General features: G+C 39.2%; 1 protein-coding gene across 3 annotated transcripts in view; it reads right to left on the reverse strand.

The window, feature by feature from the left end:
* The window catches only part of DLC1 (DLC1 Rho GTPase activating protein), a 226,116-nt gene that overhangs the window by 82,886 nt on the left and 122,795 nt on the right, over positions 1 to 20,435 (reverse strand). Inside the window, exon 1 of one of the 3 annotated variants that reach the window (XM_014945602.1) lies at positions 18,192 to 18,485. The exons of the other annotated variants lie outside the window; for them this stretch is intronic. Coding sequence (XP_014801088.1) covers positions 18,192 to 18,306 — 115 coding nt within the window. The 5' untranslated portion in view covers positions 18,307 to 18,485. Of the gene's footprint in view, positions 1 to 18,191; positions 18,486 to 20,435 lie in introns of those variants that run through there. 3 annotated transcript variants of the gene reach the window in all.

Here is a 20,435-nt window from a genome sequence, read left to right on the forward strand (position 1 = left end):
ACCTTAATATCTCAAAGTGATAATGAAACATAATCAATATCACTCTTTTCCGTAACAACCACATATCCTCAATACTTGGTTTATGTCCTTAGCAAGAGCCTGTAGGAGTTGATCCTGAGAGATACATAATCTGAGGTTCACCAGATCAAAGGGAGAGAGAACCACAGGTAATATATTGAAAAATTAACACTCTTTCATGATCCCTTCTCAAAACGTTCATGGAATCACTACATTCATAAATACATGACTTAGGACCCCCCTCAGATTCTGTTCTTGTTTTCCAGTTCTCTTAAGATCACAAGAAAATAAATCTCCAAGACAGAAGTGCCCAAGCTGTGGCCTAAGTACCAATACTGGAATGCAAGCTACTTTATGGCAATACCCCAATGCTACCCCAAAAAGCTGTGCCCCTCTTTTTGCACATCTGGCTCAACAGTGCGGACCTAGAAATTTTACCAACATCAGCTCAATGGGATTGGCATTCAGGAAGTCCTAATGAAAATAATATTTTGCTATTTGTTAGTCTGCCCTAGTGCAAAATATCCATTAGCACCATCATTTACATTTAAATGAGCATGATCAGTTCTGAAAAGTGGATTGCAGAAATATTATGGATTTAAAGTAGTACTCATCATCTAGCTGAAAAGAAATGACTCATCTTATTGGGTGATAGATATTGTTAAATGTGTACTTCCAACACATAGATGACTAGTTTACTTCCTCTTATGCCTTCAGGTTCTGTCTTCTGCTGACAAATTTGAATGCACTGGTTGTGAGCACCCTTAGACATGTAGGGTATGTTCAAATTTATTTGTGTGATAAGCTTTGTGCTTGTAAGACGCTATCCTAAATTCTATATTCAGACTCACACAGTGCAGCCCCTTCTGGACTCATCAAGAGACAAGTGTGTAAAATGAGGTGCAGTTAAAATCACTACTTGCATAATTTAAGTTTACATACTTGTTACCATCAATACTTCTTTCATATTGTGAAGATTAAATCTTATAAGAGCTACTACAGTTTTCCGTTAAGATGGTCTTTGACTGTCATTTCTGTCTTTAGAAGAAAAATTCAGCTTTAATACACACATTCTCTCTGCTGCCTAAAGTTAGTGTTAGTCAAACAACAGTACAGTATTCTTTTTTAAACTAATAAGAAATGAATGTGTTAACAAAGGAAGGCTAAATAAACAAACAAATTTCCTTGAACACTTTTATAATTGTTTATGCTATTTCTCATTTGCACTTAGAGCATAGGTTCTGCAGCATTTGCTATTGGTCTAAAGCCCTGGTTAACTTGCCTTGCTGACATTGTAACTGAATTGGATGACCTAACCTTCATAAATAAGAATGAATACGGATATCACTCAAACAAGGATAGGGTGGAGAGCACTTTTGGGAGTGATATGGACAAGAGGAAACAAGGAGACCTATTTAAAGTCACTGCTTGTCGTCTTTAGCTGAAGAAATATGTTAAGTTACAAATAGAAACACAAGAATTAAAATTATCTGTTTTCCTTCCTGAGCAGAAAGAAGGGTTTCTTGACATGTTTTACACGAGAGATTTATTTTTCTCAAATTGTTCACATTTTCCTGCATTGTCACAAGTAAATAGAAGTCTTTTTTTGTGAGTACTGCCACCACTCAGACATAAATACACTGCAAAGCTTGATCATGAAGTCCTTAAGAGAACTCGACTCAGGGATTTGTAGTATTTCATCATCCTATAAGTACCGTTTCACCTATCTGCCAAAGCAAGAGAAAGGAGTCAACTGGAATCACGTGGACGTTGGGTCATACCAACATCAGGCACTGAGACTGTCTTTCATCACATATATGCAGTACTATGCAAAAATACGTGGCATTTTTCATTTTATTTGATCAGCTTCCTCAGTGCTGCATGCCAGATGGAGGGAGATGGAGCCATTTAAAGGGCTCCTGTTATTGTTCTCTCAGACAAAATTTTTTGCCAAGTGCATTACTGCCTTAGCTTTTCTCGTTTTTTTTGTGTCACTGTTCATTACAATTACTGTTCATCACATTCAGATTAGTGTCTTACATTTTTGATGGGCTGCTTAGCCACATGCATATAGCCACTTCCAGTACTAAGACATTTATCCACAGAAAACCTTCTAGTACATTTTCTAATTACCAGTCCGGTACTGCGTGACAGTCTGTGCTTATGCAATATGGGTAATATTCCATAAGAATTATGTACTGCAAAATATTTTGTGGTAAAATATACAGAAAAGAGTAATGGTGTTGGGTAGGCCATGTTTTAATCTGATAGTGTAAAGTTTTTCCTATTTGATAAAATGTAAGAAAAAAGCATTTCTTAGAGATTACTGTTAAAGAAGATTATGCTTTGAAAATATTTCAGCATTTAAACTGGTCCTTGCAGACTTAGAAAAAAAAAAAAGGAAATCAATGAGATTTTTGCCAAGTAATACTTAAGTCTTCAAATTTGGTCCCAGCTAAATAAGAACTTATGAAATGGTGATTTTATTTAGGTTTTCTTTAACTACGCAAAGGTTACACCATTCCTTACGATTTTTGTCTCTTTTTCAAAAGCAATAGCACACGTACTGTTATAATAGCAGATCCCGTCCCTGGGCTTGTTTGCAAAAAATACCAGCTTTTGTTGTTATTTTGAAGATGAGTTAACTCCGGCACAGTGCTGCCTAATCTTTTTATTTACATCTAGTGTAGCCAGATGAGGAGCATCCCATCTCTCAACACCCTCGTTAAACTTGGACACAGCTTCTATCAATCAGACCAGCAACTTCATGTTAAAACACTTAAAATATTTTTAGAAAAAGGCGGGTTGAAAACTGAAGTCAGCATATATTAGAAAAACAGTAATAGCAAAAAGCTTTGTTGTTGTCAACCAGCAAGCTTAACCACACAGCCGATATAACAAAACCAGATGTGCAGACACTACTGAAGGAAGTGGGGCACCTTTGATCTGCTGCCTTCTGCTGCTCACTCACAAAGGACAGTTGCTTCCATTAATGAGGCTTCTCTAGTTTATTAGGTTCACTGATTTCATGTGCCCAGAGCAGGAGGGAAATTGCACCACTGTCTAAGAAACCACTTTGATATCTTGTAAATACAGAGCTATAAAGCACTCAGTGTCACTTATGGCCATAAGTGGGATATCTTTGTAAACAGTTGGTGCGATTGCTTGATGATATTTAAAGAGTGTGAATGGCGAGAAGGACAGGGGTAATGCATTGTTAGATGAGCTGATACTTGCTTATCTGTAAGGAATGGACTCAGGTGAGAGAAGAAAGAAATCATTCTGCAGATTGAGTCAGAATTCTTCAGGATCATTTTTGTGGAAAAATAAAGTCTACCAAAGTTAATGTAATTTCTGGCATACTGAGAAATACTTAAACAAATCGGAACAGATGGCTAAATAAACTAATGATGTCTTATTTGCATAAGTCAAGGGGGTCCTATTTACTGCTATTACACTTATCAGTATAGTATATTGCATGTATTTAGCTCACCTATTTATACGATTTGATGAGAGCTGTACTGACCACACACAGTGTCTGACATTCATGGCAGTCCTGACATGCATACAAATTACATTCTGAAGACAGAGTGCCTAAATCCTGCTAATTTTAAAGTTCAGAATATTAAAGAGGCTTGCAGAGCTTTAAAGGTCATTCTCCACAAGAGCTATTTACTGTAGCAGCTGTTAAGAATCTGTGAACGGTCAATGCCAAAGACAGGTAAAATAAGAGTCATCCACATTGCTGTTTGTCTACTTTACTAGCTGTTGCTGAAATACTGGATTATTTAGATTCTCAGTTTTATTGCTATTTTACAAGACTTTACAGAAAGGAGTAAGTTAGATAGTGAGCTTCTTTTGTTCTCCAGTGAATGTCAATGCTGCATCATTTATGTCTGACTGCCTTGTGTTCATGTGTGTGCCATTTTGAGCTTTGAGCCCTTAATTTACAAAACTGATTGCTGAATACATATGTCTTAGCACAGTATGTTCTTTTTTTTTTTTACCTAGAGCAACATTTCAATTTCCTACAATTTATTTAACGCTATAGCCATATTTAAAACATGCCTCCAGTTCAAACTAAGCTACAAGTAGCAAAGGGGCTATATAACTCAGAAACCAGACCCTGATTCACCTGGAAGTTTAGTGTTTTGCAACATAACGGAATTACATTTTGAGCCCTGCTCTATTTTTTTTTTTTTTAATGCAAATCTATTTCCCACCTTTATTTTTTCACACCCAATGGAGTGTGGATGGACTCACTTGCATCTGAGAAATTCAGCAGTAGACCCATCTGCTCATGCTGAGTTGGGGGGGAAAAACAGAAATCCCACCTTCACACTTGCCTGCTTTTAGGTCAAGAGACCAGAGTTTCATTAGCCTGGCCCCACAGGGAGAGGAGAAAAGCAAGGCTGAAGCGTGCTCGCTGCCAGCTGAGCGCATCCGTGACTGGCTGCGGAGGTTCAGCACTTCTATTCTCTTCCTCCAAGGAACCACCCTGCCCAAAACACTGTGGCTGTGGCTGGCAACGTGCCTCCAGCCACTGCCACTGCTGCGGTACAGTGCTCATCCTCACCTTGGGCAAAGACAAGGATGGTTTCTAAAGCTGCATAGAGTTTCATGGCTAATTGTACCATAACTTTAAAATCAAGGGGCTCCAAAGGAGCAGAGCGTTACCAAGGCACTGTTAAAAGGGTTGAAGTGTGAGCAAGAATAATGTTTGAAGCCTTTTACTATCACGCACACAAATACATACATCACATGAAAAATGCTTCCGAATGAATTTGTGTAGCTGCCAGTAACTACAGGATGGAACTATGGAGAAGCATTAAGAAACTTTCCTCTACCCTCACCTGAGATGGGGAGATCTCTGGAGCACTGCTGTACTCATACCCTGTCCACCTCCACTGGGAGCTGAATGAGCTGGAGTAATTTTTATGGGATGATGTTACTGCATATGCATGTTGCAGGGAGAGCATTAGGAAAGGAGATCCTGCTGTCCCACGTGAACAGCATGGCATTCGCAAGGAACTTTTCCGGAAAGGGCATTCTTCTGTTAGCTTTAGGAGGTCAAAACTGCTGCATGTGCAGATTTTTCTTCTTCGCCTGTCCTTGGACAGCTGCATTTCAAAGTTGGAACTGGTCTAATTCCAATCTCTTTCTTGCAACACGTGGTACAGTATAAAAGATTTCTCCTATTCAGAAAAAAAGTCAGGTTTTCTCACTGCTCTGAATTCTCTGTCCTCAAACAAAACTTCACCTATAGACCCATCACCATATGCAGAGATATATTAGTGAGATGGTGCTCAGCACCTGTTCCAGGCATTGCATGGACACATGGTTGTTGTCTATCCTTGTCTTGAACAATTTTGTACCTAATATTGTGAACTGGCCCCTGGCAGAAAACTGAAATGACGGGAATGAAATGGTATGAGGCACTGAAGACAAAGGAAGAACTGGAGTGAATGATCTTAAATAAAGGGGGCAGAGAAGAGTTAAATCCCTGTGGAGATTTCCCCAGGTGGTAGATACTGAAACCTCATGTTTGAAATTACATCTTGCTGTGGTAGCTCCAAAGAAATGAAACCAGATGTGCTCATCATTACCCATCAGGCCACCATGGCAAGCTAATTTTGCCAAATAGCCCAAATATACACAAAGCTGTAATGACCTTTAATTCCTAACAGCTTCAGTAGATCTTATTAAAAGCAGTGGTGGGCTCAGGGATCAGAAACTACTGGTTTCAACTTTCAAATGAGCTGTCTGAGGACACTAACCCCAGTGATATACAATATAAGATGTCTTATGAGCAAAAGAAGTATTATAAATACTACTAATTAAAATATGGAATAAGAATATGGACTCATGAAAGAAGTAAAACAAGTTTCTTGGCAATCATTTTTGCCTTTTGCAGTCTGAGAAAAAAAATAAAGAGAGGATATTGTTGTTATTTCTGTTCTTAAACACATAGATCTGATGGGACGATAGTGAGAACAATACAGGAATTCAGATAGTGGGATACTGGGAAAGGAATTAGGTTTTATGGTCACCCATAAATGCTGCCATGGCAGTTAAGTGCAAGGGTACAAGTTACAAGCTTTTCTATGTAGGCTTGCTAAATTATTTCTGCTTCTCATGGGAGTTGGAAGGATGGAGAAATGTGTACTATCTTTTTATTGATCTTTGAAATCTCATCAAAATACCTATCTTCAACTTGTTCATATTCTGTTGGACTACATTCTTTCCTTAGTGAAGTTATTGTTGCTTTCACATCAGCAAAATTCCTTGCTCCTTGTAAGACATAAGCTATTTTAATTCTCCGCAATGAAAAAGTATTTCCATTTGAGATCATCTAACTTTATTGCTTCACGTCCAACAGCCTATTACAAGATACTTACAAAGCTTCCCAAACTAAGTTCAAGTTAGCAATATCTACTATTCAATCAACAAAACAACATGTTTAATTTCTAATCTAATCTCTCATTTTTTTTTCCATTTTCACTCAGTGTCCACTCTTTCAACTGTTCTGCATCTCTGTCAGTTGAAGAAAAAAAATCTCCAGAGGATTGTACCATAGATATATCCTGGTTGGCTTCAGTAAGGTTGAAATACCGTGGAACATAACCACGCATATACCTCGCTGCACTTCTACATTTCTAGCAGGTACAGAAAGAGGTTTCTTTTGCAGTGATACCAAGTGAACATATGTAATATTTTACTATGTTGGGTTGCAGGCCAAACCCTTAAAGCCTATAGATGACAACATATGTCCATAAGAAATGGAACAGATTTTACCAAGTACTTTCAAAGAACAGACTCAAATTGAAAAGTGGCTTCAAGTTCTCTTAAAAGCTGCCATGGCTGGGAAAGAAGCCAAGGAGTCTGTGTTTCTATAATACTTGTGCTGATGCCAGTGATAAATATTTGTGCAGTCATTTTCCCTCCTGCTTGAAGTATCTGAGTGCTTGCTTGAGGGTCCTAACACACCACAGACAATTTTATCTTCCAGTGAACAAAAGACTTACAATGAAATTATAGAAGCTATTACCAGAGTATGAAAATTCAAAAACAGATATCTGAACTCTTTAAAATAAAATAAATAGCTTTCTCAAATCAGTGCAAGTTATTGTGTGACAGTTTATGGCATTTAGAATGTAGAAGGTTAGAGCTGTTGGTCAGAATAATCTTTTTGGCCTTAGAAAGGGACCCATGGCTATTCCATGTGAAAAGATGAACTCACAATCCACCAACAAAGAGCTCTCAGGGGATTCTGAACTGACCCCAAAATTAGATCTAAAGGTAAGGGAGAATCATTAGTAGAGAACCTTAAAAATTCTGACTATAGGGTTATTTTTTATTAAGAATGCTTCTTATCTCATTCACTTTGCCCTCTTACAGAAATCCAAATGGCCAATCAACTTGTCAAGTCATACATATACTTATGTATGCATGCACTGTATATACTAATATATACTAGACTGAAAAAATCACATGGAAACATCATCTTCCTTTTTCTTCATTAATACAACTGTGAAAAAAACCTATTCTGGGCAAAAGATTAAATGTCAGGATTTTATCAACACTGTAAGTCTCATTAGGTTCTTAGGTTTCTAAAATATGTGGTGTGCAGAATATGGTCAGCACTTTTGTATTAAAGCACTGGAATTGTGAATACGTCCATTCAGCACATTCTTACAGCAGAAAAACAAACAAATTCATCAACGTAAATGTCCAATCGCAATCCGGTTTCTCTTGGTTCTGCACAATGAGAGATTTTTAGGCAGTACCTTCTGATGTCAGGAACAAGATTAGAGTTTTTTTTTTTCCAGATGCATTATATGGATTTCTGTCACTGCATCACTGGTTAAAAGCAGCAGGAGACAAAATCAATGTTCTGCTTGACTTATGCAACTGTCCTCAAAATTTCTATCCAAGGTTTCTTTGCCTTTTAAAAAATGACCAAACTTTTGTTTCAGTCTGATCTCTCTTTTCTTCCAGCAAGATCACTCAAAATTTTTTGTTTGTTTGTTTTTTCCAAATTACTGATTACGTATTAACCTAATTGAGAGTAAAGCAAACCTGTCTTTACCAGGCTGCTCAGGAAAGTTTTTTTCATTTGCATTGAAAATCTTTATGCTTTCTCATCAGTTTAGTACATGGCTGTGTATGGCAGCGCTCCCTGAAGTTCCTCTCTATATAGCATTCAACAAAACTCAGAAATATCTGCTGAGCTACTGATCAGCAGGAACATCACCGCAGATGAATCTCACATGCTTGAAGCTTTAATTTGCCATCTTTAAGTGAAAGTGCTCAGGGTGAGCAGGAGGAGGCATGGTGAGAGCTAGTATATCAAGGCAAACGCCCCACACCAGGAAGCTGCCTACCCTTCTAAGGACAGAATAGAGATGTTTGACAAGTGACAGGTATGGAGAGAAAACAAAAGATTGAGGCCAAGATTCTTTTGCAGCAGCCTTCTGGGAACACTTCACAGTCGTGTCTCTGTCCCCTCAACTCTGAACTCTGCAAAGATGTGCAAATAACATTGCAAAGCACAAGTGCAGATAAGAAGATAAGTTATATGAAAATCATGGCTGGAAGAAAGCTGCTTACCACCTAGCCTTTCGCAAGGATTCAACTGCCTTGAAGAATATCAAATTAATGAACCAAGTAAAAGCAAACAAGAGCATCTCATACATTTGCTATTATATGAAGTATACACCAGACAACACAAATTTCCATTTTCCTCAGTCTTAGGGACCAGAGCCACTTTAATGCCTTGAGATTTTCTGCTGTGACTGGCAGCGACAGGCAAAAGCACGTGCCAAACCCCTCTTGTCTGTGGCTCGCCAGGGCAGGCCAGTTGTTGCTTCAGCTCGGGTGGCAGATACTTTGCTACTGTGGGATGGCTGCCAAAATATATCTTCACCATCAAGTAGCAAGAGTAACATGGCAGCAACTCTGAAAGGATGCTGCAAAATTTGAACATGAGCCTCTGAGACTACTGGCAGAGACTAAAAGGCTTCTGGAGCATCAAAAGAGAGAAAGAGACAATCTAAAGCTGAACATAGTCGTGTGTTGGTTCTGTCTGATCTCTCTGCCAAATTAAGTTGTATTGGTACACAATAGAGATCTGAAAATTTGAAATTGAAAGCACAAGAAAAAAGCAGAATACAGATTTTTCACTTGTCCCTATGCCTTTTCAACAATTGGCTTTCTATTGAGCTAGTTCCCCTAGAGAAATGCAAAACTCTTATCCCTATTTGCCAGAAACTGTAAACCGTAAACCACTCTAATTTATATCAGAGTATAATCCAAAAGGTATAGTCACGGATGGGCTCTATGCTATTAGCACATAAGAGAACAAGAGAAATTAAGGATGCAACTAAAGTCAAATCAGATGACAGCCAGGGAGAGAGGAAGTAGGATGAAGTCACAAAATCATACCTTGCAATCTCTATGCACATCTGGTCACAACTTTTTAACATATTACACTGAAAATTCCTTCTCAGATCTTACTACCCACTTGTGCTACGCTCGTATTTTATTCTGCTGTCCAAGTAACTGACTGGCTAGCTGCTATCCATTTCTTATTTTGTTTGTTCTTTTTTGTATGTTTGATTTACCCCTTGGAAGTAGAATCTGCCTAAACATTCCTCTCCTATTATTTTTATTAGCTCCCTCTGTATAAGATTAACATAGATATGTGCACATTGAGCACCCTCAGACAAACATATCCATAACTCCAAAAATAAACTATACTGCTAATTGACCTTCTCACAGTCTGGAAATACCGATACCAATGAGCAATTTCTAGTAATGTAGTGAGATATTTCCTGCACTGGGAGGATTTGGCCCATTTTTTTCTCTCCCCTGTTCCTCCACAGAGCAGGCGGTGAGCTGAGCAACACAGCTGAGCGGACTGATAAATCCTCTGCCTGTGCTGGTCTGAGTGATTGCTGCATTTTTTTGGGGTACATAATAAATATATTCATATGGCTTCTGAATTTATCTCCTCCCACTGAGCACTGACAGTAATTCTTTTACAGATTATAATCTCTTCAAAATGGGACTTTCTTGACCTCAGTTTCTTACACAATGCTAAGGATGCTGCAATGTTTAGTGAATGGTAGTATCAATCAATCAATGTGCTCCTTTCCCCAAATTTAACTGCATAGCTACATAAAATGCAAAAGGCAAGTTTAGACAGTTTTTGAAAATCCACTTCAGCCTCTTAATGCAAGGGAAGCTGTTCTGCCAGCACTAATTCTATTTTCAGTGGGAAAAAACTGAAGGAACTAGCCTTTGGAAATGGTTGAAATTCTTGTAAGTGGAATTCTATCATATAAAATTAGCGAACATATAAACCATTTATTGCCACAGAGATACTATACAGCTGCTTGGATCTGTATTTCTTTTTCATACTCCGTTTACTGCCAACATCTTCCTTAAAAGAAGTATTCATCTAGTTCCTAATGTGTAGCCTACAATATAACTGGACTCCCTCCTGTGTCTGCTGCAATAGTAGCATTCCCTCAGAGTAATATATATTCTCTATATGGCAATTAGGTTTAGGCATGATTGTAAATGCAAAGTTCAGGAGGTCGCCATTAATATTATCTTACGTCCTTATTTCCTGTTGTCTTCATAGCTTAGCATGTTTACTCTTAAATTAGAACATGATTAGCAAATCATATAGCTCATTTTTTACTGAAAATAGCAGCTCAGAGAAATGTTTCCTATCATCTGGGGCTGACCTTCCCACAGGCTGCATATCCTGGAACAGCACATTGTAATAAGAGAAATCAGCTATTTTGGATGAAGGCCAAACACTAATTTCATTTCTCTGGCTCCCCCCTCTCCTTTCCAGCTCTTCTCCCCATCTCCCCAGTAACCCTCATATATGTGAGTTGGAGTTAAGAAGTTGCAGTTGGTAAACAAAACAAAGGCAAAACTGCTAAGAAGTTAATGAAAACATCAGTAAGTCATAGCATCTGGATCTCATCATCCACCTCTGACGTAAGGAAGATGTCCAGATGTTAGCAGAACTGCAGCAGTTGAAATATTTTGCGAGCAAGGCTCCTTCCAAACAATCAGACGCAAAGCAGTTCAGCGTTTTCAGCAGTTTTTAGGAATGTTTCAAATATATAATGGTCTTTCAGATGTGCGAAAGAGTATACAGTCCAGGGAGCTGGGTCTGGGAATCGGGAGCCCCCGCTTTTGGGAAATGCATATGAATGTTCAAAGAGCACGAGAATATGAGGCCTCCCGGCTGCCTGTCATGAGGAGAGACTTCTAGCAGAGAGACAATGCTCATCTTGTGGTCTCCAGCATTTAAAACTAGAGTTTAACAGTATCTACAGTGATGAATTATGAAACTGGGCCCAGGGAGAGCAGACCGTAATTTTCATCTTTCCCACTCATTTTTAATCCCCGTCTGACAACCTGTACCACATACAGGCCTCGCACGCTGAAAAGGATAAATGATGAGGCTGGTTTCCTAACAGGTGGTTGCCAGGTGTATTGTTTGGTTCCTTCCCCTCGTCTCCAAGCTGCCTGACGGAGCGGCGATGTTTTTCCCTTGCTTGTTCCCCTGCTTGTTCTCCATTTGTGGAGAGAACACGACTGCTCAGCTCCTCTCAGACATGTTTTGCAGCTGCTTACGGGTGCTCTCCCTCCCTCCTTGGCCCACGCTCACACAGAACCAGTTTGGAGTCCCCAAGAAAGCAGCAAAGTTATTTCTGAAAGTTCCTAATTGCTGAAGTGCCCTGGGACTGAATTCCCACATCCCTAAAATCCCAGGCAGAGGACAGGACATGGGGTTGTTGGCTGTTTGCTGCAGCCCTAGAATTGTCTACAATGACTGTGGAAAACCAGAATGCTGAAAAGAGGGTGTATTTCCATAATCCCCTCCAGCTGTTGTAACTTGAATTCATGAGGATTTTGTAGCAACCACTTCCATAATATGCTTAGCATACTGTGCGCTTCTTATTGTAAACTTGGACAAAATAGTGCCATTGTTGTAGACTGATTGCAGAAATGACGGTGGAGCTCCATGAAATAGATGTTTTAAAATTTCACTCACGGAGGAAAATGTGAAAGTCATAAATAAAACTTTCCAATTGTCCCGTCCCCCAACACTGTAATTTAGTTCTGCTTCATGAAAATACCCATTACAAATACCCAAGGTGATAGAGTATGTGCACTTTCTTTTCCCTATGAGTGCTCCAACCTCTACTGGTATCAGACTTCAAATTAGAAGCATTGAGGGTGTTGGAAACAAGACATTCCTGCAGCTGAAAATAAACAACACCAGAATCTTGCTACAGGCAGCTACAACCTTCTGGCACTTGTCTACATTTTCATATGGAGAGTGAGAAATTAAAAAATAGAACATGGAATAAGAACCTAACGATGCATTTAATTCCAAATGCCATTTTAAATGGGGATTTTGACTGAAAGACTTTGCTTTAAATTAGTTCCATTCATTCCACAATAAAAGCACCAATGCTAAAAAAGTCACATAATACTTTCTATGTCTTATTGGAAATTTAGGGTGGCAATATTTTCAAAAAAATAGACAGACATATGCCGTGTATGGAATGTAGTATTTCTGATTGCATTTGATGGCTGAATTTGAAAGATGTGAAGAATTATAAATCACATGACTGAAACTGATACTTTGTCCCCAAATTGCTTACATTACAAGCTTGTTTACTCATTACATGGATAACAACAAAGATCTTGAGTGCTTTCAAAGGTAGGAAACTTTATGATGATAAAGATATTTAACCATTCCACCCAAAAAAATTATTAATATGTTTTGCACTGGATATGCTATACCTTCTTTATCCTTCCTAAAAATGCTGATGTAGCTGAACAGTGATATATCTAAAGCTATATATCAAGTGGTCTCAGGTTCTGCAACACATCCATTTTCTAAAACCTTATTTCACCTACACACACTGTAAATCTTTCTCCTATCTCAGAACAAAGCGAACACTTAAAGCAGTATTTTTTTTTCTGCATGAGTATAAATTTTAGGGACAGGTAAAATGTAATGCAAAACACCTTATCTTAACCTGGGGCTTTAAAAATTTTCCCAAGGGTGAAAATTCCTTTCTTTACTTCCTTTATTTCCTATATATAGCTATATATGTGCCTGGAAGTATAAGCAATTGCTGGGAATTGTTTAAGAATTAATAAATCCTATACTCACAGATGTTGCAATCCATAACAAGGCACAGTTTAATGCACCAGAGTTAAGGGGAAAGTAAAAGAGAAAACAGCAATTATAAACCAAATGGGAATACAGGTATGCTGATAACGGAGAACAAAGTAGCCACCAAGAAGAGCAGATAGTGTGTTGCAGATGCTCCCAGTGTTCCTAGAGGAGTCATGCAAAGATTGATATGGCCAGTAGTAGAAAAACTTAAATAGTGATATAATTCTAGCTAATCATCATAAATTAAAAAATAAAAGGTCTACTCAAAGGGGCCTGCAGAGAAGCTCTTCATAAGTATGTTTAAAATTAACCCGGCCTTTCTCAAAAACATGAAAACTAGATGAAAGCTGACTGATAGTCTTCTGAAATTAAGCTAAATGGAAAAGAATTGTTTGATGGAATTACTTTTCTGCAGTCCCAGAGTTCCCTCTATGACTACATTTTTAGCAATAACTTACAAGGACATATAGAATCTTTCAAGATGATTCAAACACTAGCAAAGTAGGCATAATGAGAAGTGTTCTATAACGGATCTTTGCAAATGAGTAATTTTTCATTTCTTTGGCAATTAACAGAAAACAAAACCAAGAAAAACAAGGGTGGCAGAAGCTCATTTTGTTTTTAGTGAGCCAAGACGTACAAAATGAATTTAATTCTGGGGTAAATTAAATATTGTGACATTTTAGTGAACTTTCATTAATAAAAAAATTGACATAATTGAAAATGATAAATGGTAATTACGTAAATGGATAATATAATTTCAAATTGAAAAGTCAAAAGTTTATTTTTAAAATACCAAATAAGTAATGTTTTTCCCAAACTTTCTATGACTAAACCACTGCAGGAAAACTAGCAGTAATTCACCAAACCGAAATTACCTGCACATTCTTTTTTTTTGGTCTATAATACCAGATACTGGATAAGACAATTTAGCTTTTTCATCATAAAAAAAAAAAGAAAAAGATTGAAAAAAGAGGCATATGAGTACTCAGCTGTACTCAGTGTCTGACCATGTTTTCTAAAAAATGCTGGAGAAAATAAGAAAGCCAGGATCTTTTAGCTATGTCATATAGCGGACATAGTGGGTCTTAGTACAATGCAGATAAATGCCACACTGGGTCAATCTACAGTCTGTCATGCAGATAATTCAGCCAACAGTGGAGGCACTAGAACAAATATGTCTACAATGTCTTGAGGATATGTACGTTCCAGAGCCAAGAACTATGCTTGCATGCTCTGGAGGAGCTCACTCTTTGCTTCCGCCTTTCTTGTGCATAAAATCCTGGTCTCAGCTGGAAGGTCTGTCCACTGAAGAAACCAGGATGTGCTTCTCTTCCCAGCAGAGGATGTGGCCTGACATCAGTAATGGGAGCAAAGAGGGAATTCCCAAGGACGTGTTCCTATTTCTCATTAATGTAGTAACAGGAAAAGTTACAATTTTCGTATTGCCCATTTATGGAATCTGGCAACTTGAGTCTCATTCTCTCCTCTTATTCTTTGCCATTCATTCCATTGCCCCAGATTGTATCCCATCTCTACTGGGCTTTTTTGATGTCCCAGCAATTGAAAATGCTTCCATTGTGTTTAGTGATTTATTCAGTGATTCATTTTCCACATTTTGAGATCACCAGACATGACTATAAATATGTGTCTAGATTTTCTTTGCCTGCGTAAACTCAGAAAGAGCAGAAAAGATACTGAGTGGAAAACCATGAGCTGTTCTGCCATCAGAAGTAGATTGACCATGATGTGACTACACCGAGCTACAACTCGCTGCTCCTCAGGACAGGAACTGTATAAATATAGACCGTATTTATACAATATACCATATTTATATGATAATAATATACCGTAATATGGACTTGATGATCCCAAGGGTCTTTTCCAACGTAAATAATTCTATGATTAATTCTATAACATGGTGTCTATTATACTATATCTGTACAAGAGTGCTGGGCCCCAGCTGGCTGGACCACAGGCCGTTCTGCCATGTGATGAGATGGCACACGGAGCAACTCAGCCCTGGTGTTAGGGGTCAAAAGTGATGTGAGGGTGCTGCTCTGGGGTACTCCATTGTGGCCAGGGTAGGATGGCACGCACAGGTGATCTGAGAGCACAGTCCGTATTCATTTGCATCCCTTTACCACTCCTGCTCAAAATCATAGTGTCTTTAGCTACAATCTTTTCGTTCCATGCAATTTTAATAGCATTTTAAATACTTTTGATACTTTTTGTCCAAGACTAACACTACCTTTCTTTTGTGTCATTAAGACTACATGATCTAATGGAAAAGGCATTTTCCACGATATTTTCCCAGGGTATTTATAGGAGGTAGATAGTACTGCCTGTTTGATGATCATCTCAGATTATATTGCATAATTTGCTATTTCTGTGTGCAGGCTAGCACTTTTTTTTTAAAGGCAAAACATTTTTTTGACTACTTTTTCTTGAACATGCTGCAGAGAATGCATATTTCACATTTTCTTCTTTCTTTTGCAAATATCATGTGCTTTTTTAAAGGTGTGTCCTGATAACACAAATTGCTGATCTAAGTGGATTTCTTATTTCAGTGTCATGACCCTTTTTTTAGGCAGTCAGCAGTTTAAACTGCTGATATTCCGGAGAACAAACAGAATAGCAACACAACTTGTTGCTGTTTTGTTTCTCTTCCTGAATCTCTGTTATTCAAGATGTATTTTCATGAATACACCCTGATATCTCTACTCCATATTCCACTCTTTATTGGTGGTTTAACCTGATCATTTTCTGACTTAATGACTGGCAGCAACCCAAATATACTAGCAGACTGACAAGCCTACATCACCAGCACAGCCTGGAAAATGGAACTGTCACTGCTTTTAAGGGTCCTCGAACATCTAAGCCTTGTATTGATAAAAACTGTGATGGCTCATAACCATCTGCCAAGTAGAATAAAAACATGCCGACCCTTATCAGCGCAGCTAAAGAGGCTAAAGAGTTCACGTTCACTCCTCATTTCTCGGAATGTGTCAGGGTCTCAAGAAATATAATTAGCAGTTGTCTATCCCCCAAGTATTTGACAATCATATGCAAGGTTAAATATATACGTTTATCAAGGCCTTTTCGTATCCTGATAAAACCTGCATATTTTCATATGTAGGTCACACACAGAAGGCATAAATTACATGTCATTATATGCTTTCCTATGTGAACTGATGAGAGGAAAAACAGTTTTATAGAAGGCAGTTGGTAGTAGTTGTCTGACGTGGACACAAGCCAGGGGTACTTGGAGCCTGCTGATGCAAATGCCATTCTGAACTTGACTGTAAATTAAAAAGCTTGCTTCAAAGCATTCACATAAACATCTCTAGCAGGTGGAATGGAAACCAATGCCAGGGTAAACAAGTGTCCAGCTGACCAGGCAACACGCAGATTAAACAAAGCCTGACTTGGCCCCACCAGCATCCCTTTTATAGATGTGTAAAGTCCTTGCCTTTTTACTCAAATTTTTTTCCCTCTCAGTGCTACTTCCAGTGGAGTTTCAGCAACGTCCCAAACATCAGGACCCATGTTGTGGCTGCTCCTCCATGCCCTGAAGTCTTTAAGCTACCAAGGAAGTCCAGTTTTCTAACAAACCTTGGAGAAATGAGAAAGACTATCCACCCACTTCCATTTGCCACAGGAGAGAGCTTGATGTCCCTCACTTTCACAGCACTGCCATGTTTGTGACTGACCGCTGAGCACTAGAGTAACTCTAGTGTTCCCATCTCCTGTGACCATAGGGCTTTACTGTAAAACAGTGGGAAAGCTGAGGTCCTCTGCCCAGGAAACTTTGCCACCCATGGGAACAGGCACAGAATTTATCCAGCCACTAACACAGTGGGCAGAGCAAGGTTTTTATGAGTTGCTCTAATTTAAAGCAGGTTTCTGTCCCTGTGTTTCTTTTGGACCATGGTCACTCGCTGCCTGATTACCTGATGTAATCAGTTTTGGAATCAGCACGCCATCCCCAATGTCTGTTATGCACTTAGCTGCTCTGATTTCTCCAAAACATTAGTGCGGGAGAGTGATGTAAAAGTTCAGTTTACATTAGTGAGCCGTACCATCTGCCTCTTGGTCATCTCATCCTTGATCTTATCATTATTCACATTTCTCCTCCCTCCTTCCCTTCCCTCCCCCCCCCTCCCCGGATAACCACCCCCACTGTAAGTATACAAACAAAACCCAAGTGATCCCTCTGGCAGGTCACACCCATTCTGCATTTCTGCTGCCTTGTCCCGAACCTCTAAACGCCGCAATAATAGAAGTAACAACCCCAGCAGGGTGAATGAGAAACATTCGATCTAATAGACAATAACACAAGAGGAAAATGAAGCGAGTTCAATTATCTCCTCCTCCAGCCCTCTATTACGGTTTGCCCCCGGGTTTTTGAGTCTTTGCAAGTAAAAATAAAAATGTGAACTGCAACCATATAGTTGGTTGGTAATTTATCTCTCAGAAGCCTAGCTCTGGCATACCTGACACTCACTTGGAGCTCACAGCACTGAAATCCTTGCCAGAGGAAATACCAGTAATCGCTCAGTGCACAGCCCAGATATTCCAACTGACACACTCCTTGGCTGCAAAACACCCCGTAACGCAACTCACTGAAGCACATCACAGCAGTAAAGCACGGGGTCTGACCTAACAGCAAAATAAAATGCTTCAGCACTCTTCAGTCTGAGGAGCTTGCACTGCAATATCAGACCAAAATTCCCTGCTCCTTTTCTCTTAACTGATGTTTATCTCATCTCGTTAGAGGAGCACATACAGTCCGACCGTAGGCACAGCACCAAAGTAACATGACACAGAAACAAAAAGCTGGAGAAATACTTAGAGGCGACATCGACACATTATGCAAATGATGCCACTAATTACCGTTATTAAGGTCCCTTACAAATCTCAAAATACGCTCGTGTAATGTCCTTCTCACCTGCCAGTCGTCTGTCTCTTGTGTTTTTCCAGATAACATCCAAGGCTCTAGCAGTGGAGTCCCTGATGTGATCACTGAATGATCTCCTCAGAGGGGCTTTCACTGGGTGATGCATAATGCAGATCGATCACACATCCAGAGTCAAACGGCTGCAGCCCAGCCCCAGGAAACAGGGCATTATTTGCCCCGGGGATCTGTCTGAATTTCTCGTCACCAGGCAGGCAGGTTGTTACTTTATATAATTTGTCGTCAGCCTTGTGGAGCTTTTCCTTGAAGAGTCAGGCATTGCAGTTCTCACTGCGGATGCAGGAAAGCTCAGACTGCAGCCAGCCTACTGGAAAGCTGCCAAAATCTTACATCTGGAACAGTTTACAAATGAGCTAACGATACAGTCATTTAGATTTGAGGCTTTATTTGTGGATATCTATAGGATTCTAGCTTCCTGTTTAATCAAATAACTTACCGGGCACATACTTGCATGCTCATTTATTAGGATAATATTTCCCTGCTTAACTGTTATTTCAGGTAATCTTTCATGTTTTGACATGAAAAAGGTAAGAAACAGAAAAGAGATAAAGTAATTTTAAGTATCTACAGTTCAGGTATTATATTTCATTACCATATTTTTCTTGCATATCACCCTATCTGTGGCACAGAATCGGGCCCGATTCTGAGTTCCCTGTATGCAGTACTTCATGCCAATGCAGTAAGGAAATACAGAAATGAAAGAAAAAAGGGAGAGGGGGGGAAAAGGAGAGGGAATGGTGCCTCCACATCTTTTTTGAATGAAAAGATAAGGTCCCATATGTAAAAAGTTTATGCATGTAACTGAGATTAATAGTCACAGTAAATGAAGCCATTTGACCTTGCATATTTTGACCTTTTTAATTGATTATTGTGTCCCGTGGCTTCCCTGAGGGAGAGAGGAATAAGGGGGTAGCTGAAACTCTCTTTCCCCTTCCTAATATTATGTATGGTAATGTGTGAAAAGGTGAGAGGTCCCAGCCTAAAAACCTAATGCCCTTTCTTATCAAGGAAAGTGAGAACAGTTGAATAAAGTTATCTTCATGTTAATTCAAGGTGGAGTCCTTCATTTTTACAGCAACGGCCATTAGATACCATTACTTTCTTGAAAGGTATTGTGTTATCATTAAAACTGATTGATTAATTTCTCACAATGTTGGCACACACAGATCAAATTACAGAACCGCAAGTTTCAGCCTGTGGATTTCCACTCCCTTTGAATTCCTTCCTAAGAACAAAACAGTTTTTCTTTTCATTCTATACTAGATAATTTATTTCACACTTCTTTATTTGTTTTAACTTTTTTTTTCCAGTGCCTCCTCCGTTCCCTTCATTTTCTCTAGTCCTTATTTCCTATAAGACAAATCGTGATCTCATTCCAACACTGAAAAGAAATTTATGGGATTTGCAATACTGTAACTGAGAGGCGGATTGGCTCACCACCTATTTAGTGCAGATCATAATTTCTTCCCATCTAGGCCTTTGTCTTTTATCTTTATAGAGCATCTGCAAACACTAACGTCCTGTGTACATCTTTGAAGAAAACCAACAGCAACGCGGCATCTCTTGAGTTTGCAATTGCTTTCCTCATTACACCCCTCCTACTTTTTGAGGCCGGATGGAGAAAGAAGCAGCCAACCCTCTAGAGAAATTCAATATGATTACACACTCTTGAAATGCATGTTTTGGGTTTTTTTAATTATTATTATTATGGCAAAAATTCCTTGTAGTGCAAGTGACAATGCTTACATAGGCAAAAGCAGACATGATGAGTAGAGCATAAACTATTTTGAAACAGATACACCCTGTTCAGGTGACATCTGCCACTGTCTCTGTTAGTGACCAGCTCAGAAGAGCACGTGCTCATTTTTAAATGAGGATGCAGCAACGAATATCTGGAGTTGTTCAGCCTGGAGAAGAGAGGGCTCCAGGAAGACATAGCAGCCTTCCAATACCTGAATGGGGCCTACAGGAGAGATGGGAAAGGAGCCTTTATCAGGGAGTGTAGCAAAAGGACAAGGAGTAACGGTTTTAAACTGAAAGAGGGGAGATTTAGATTAGATATTAGGAAGAAGTTCTTTCCTGTGAGGGTGGTGAGACGCTGGAACAGGTTGCCCAGAGAAGCTGTGGCTGCCCCATCCCTGGAGGTGTTCAAGACCAGGCTGGATGGGGCTTTGAGCAACCTGCTCTAGTGGGAGGTGTCTCTGCCCATGGCAGGGG

The sequence above is a fragment of the Calidris pugnax genome, unplaced genomic scaffold (genome assembly GCF_001431845.1).
Source record: "Calidris pugnax isolate Ruff unplaced genomic scaffold, ASM143184v1 scaffold58, whole genome shotgun sequence".
Classification (NCBI taxonomy): domain Eukaryota; kingdom Metazoa; phylum Chordata; class Aves; order Charadriiformes; family Scolopacidae; genus Calidris; species Calidris pugnax.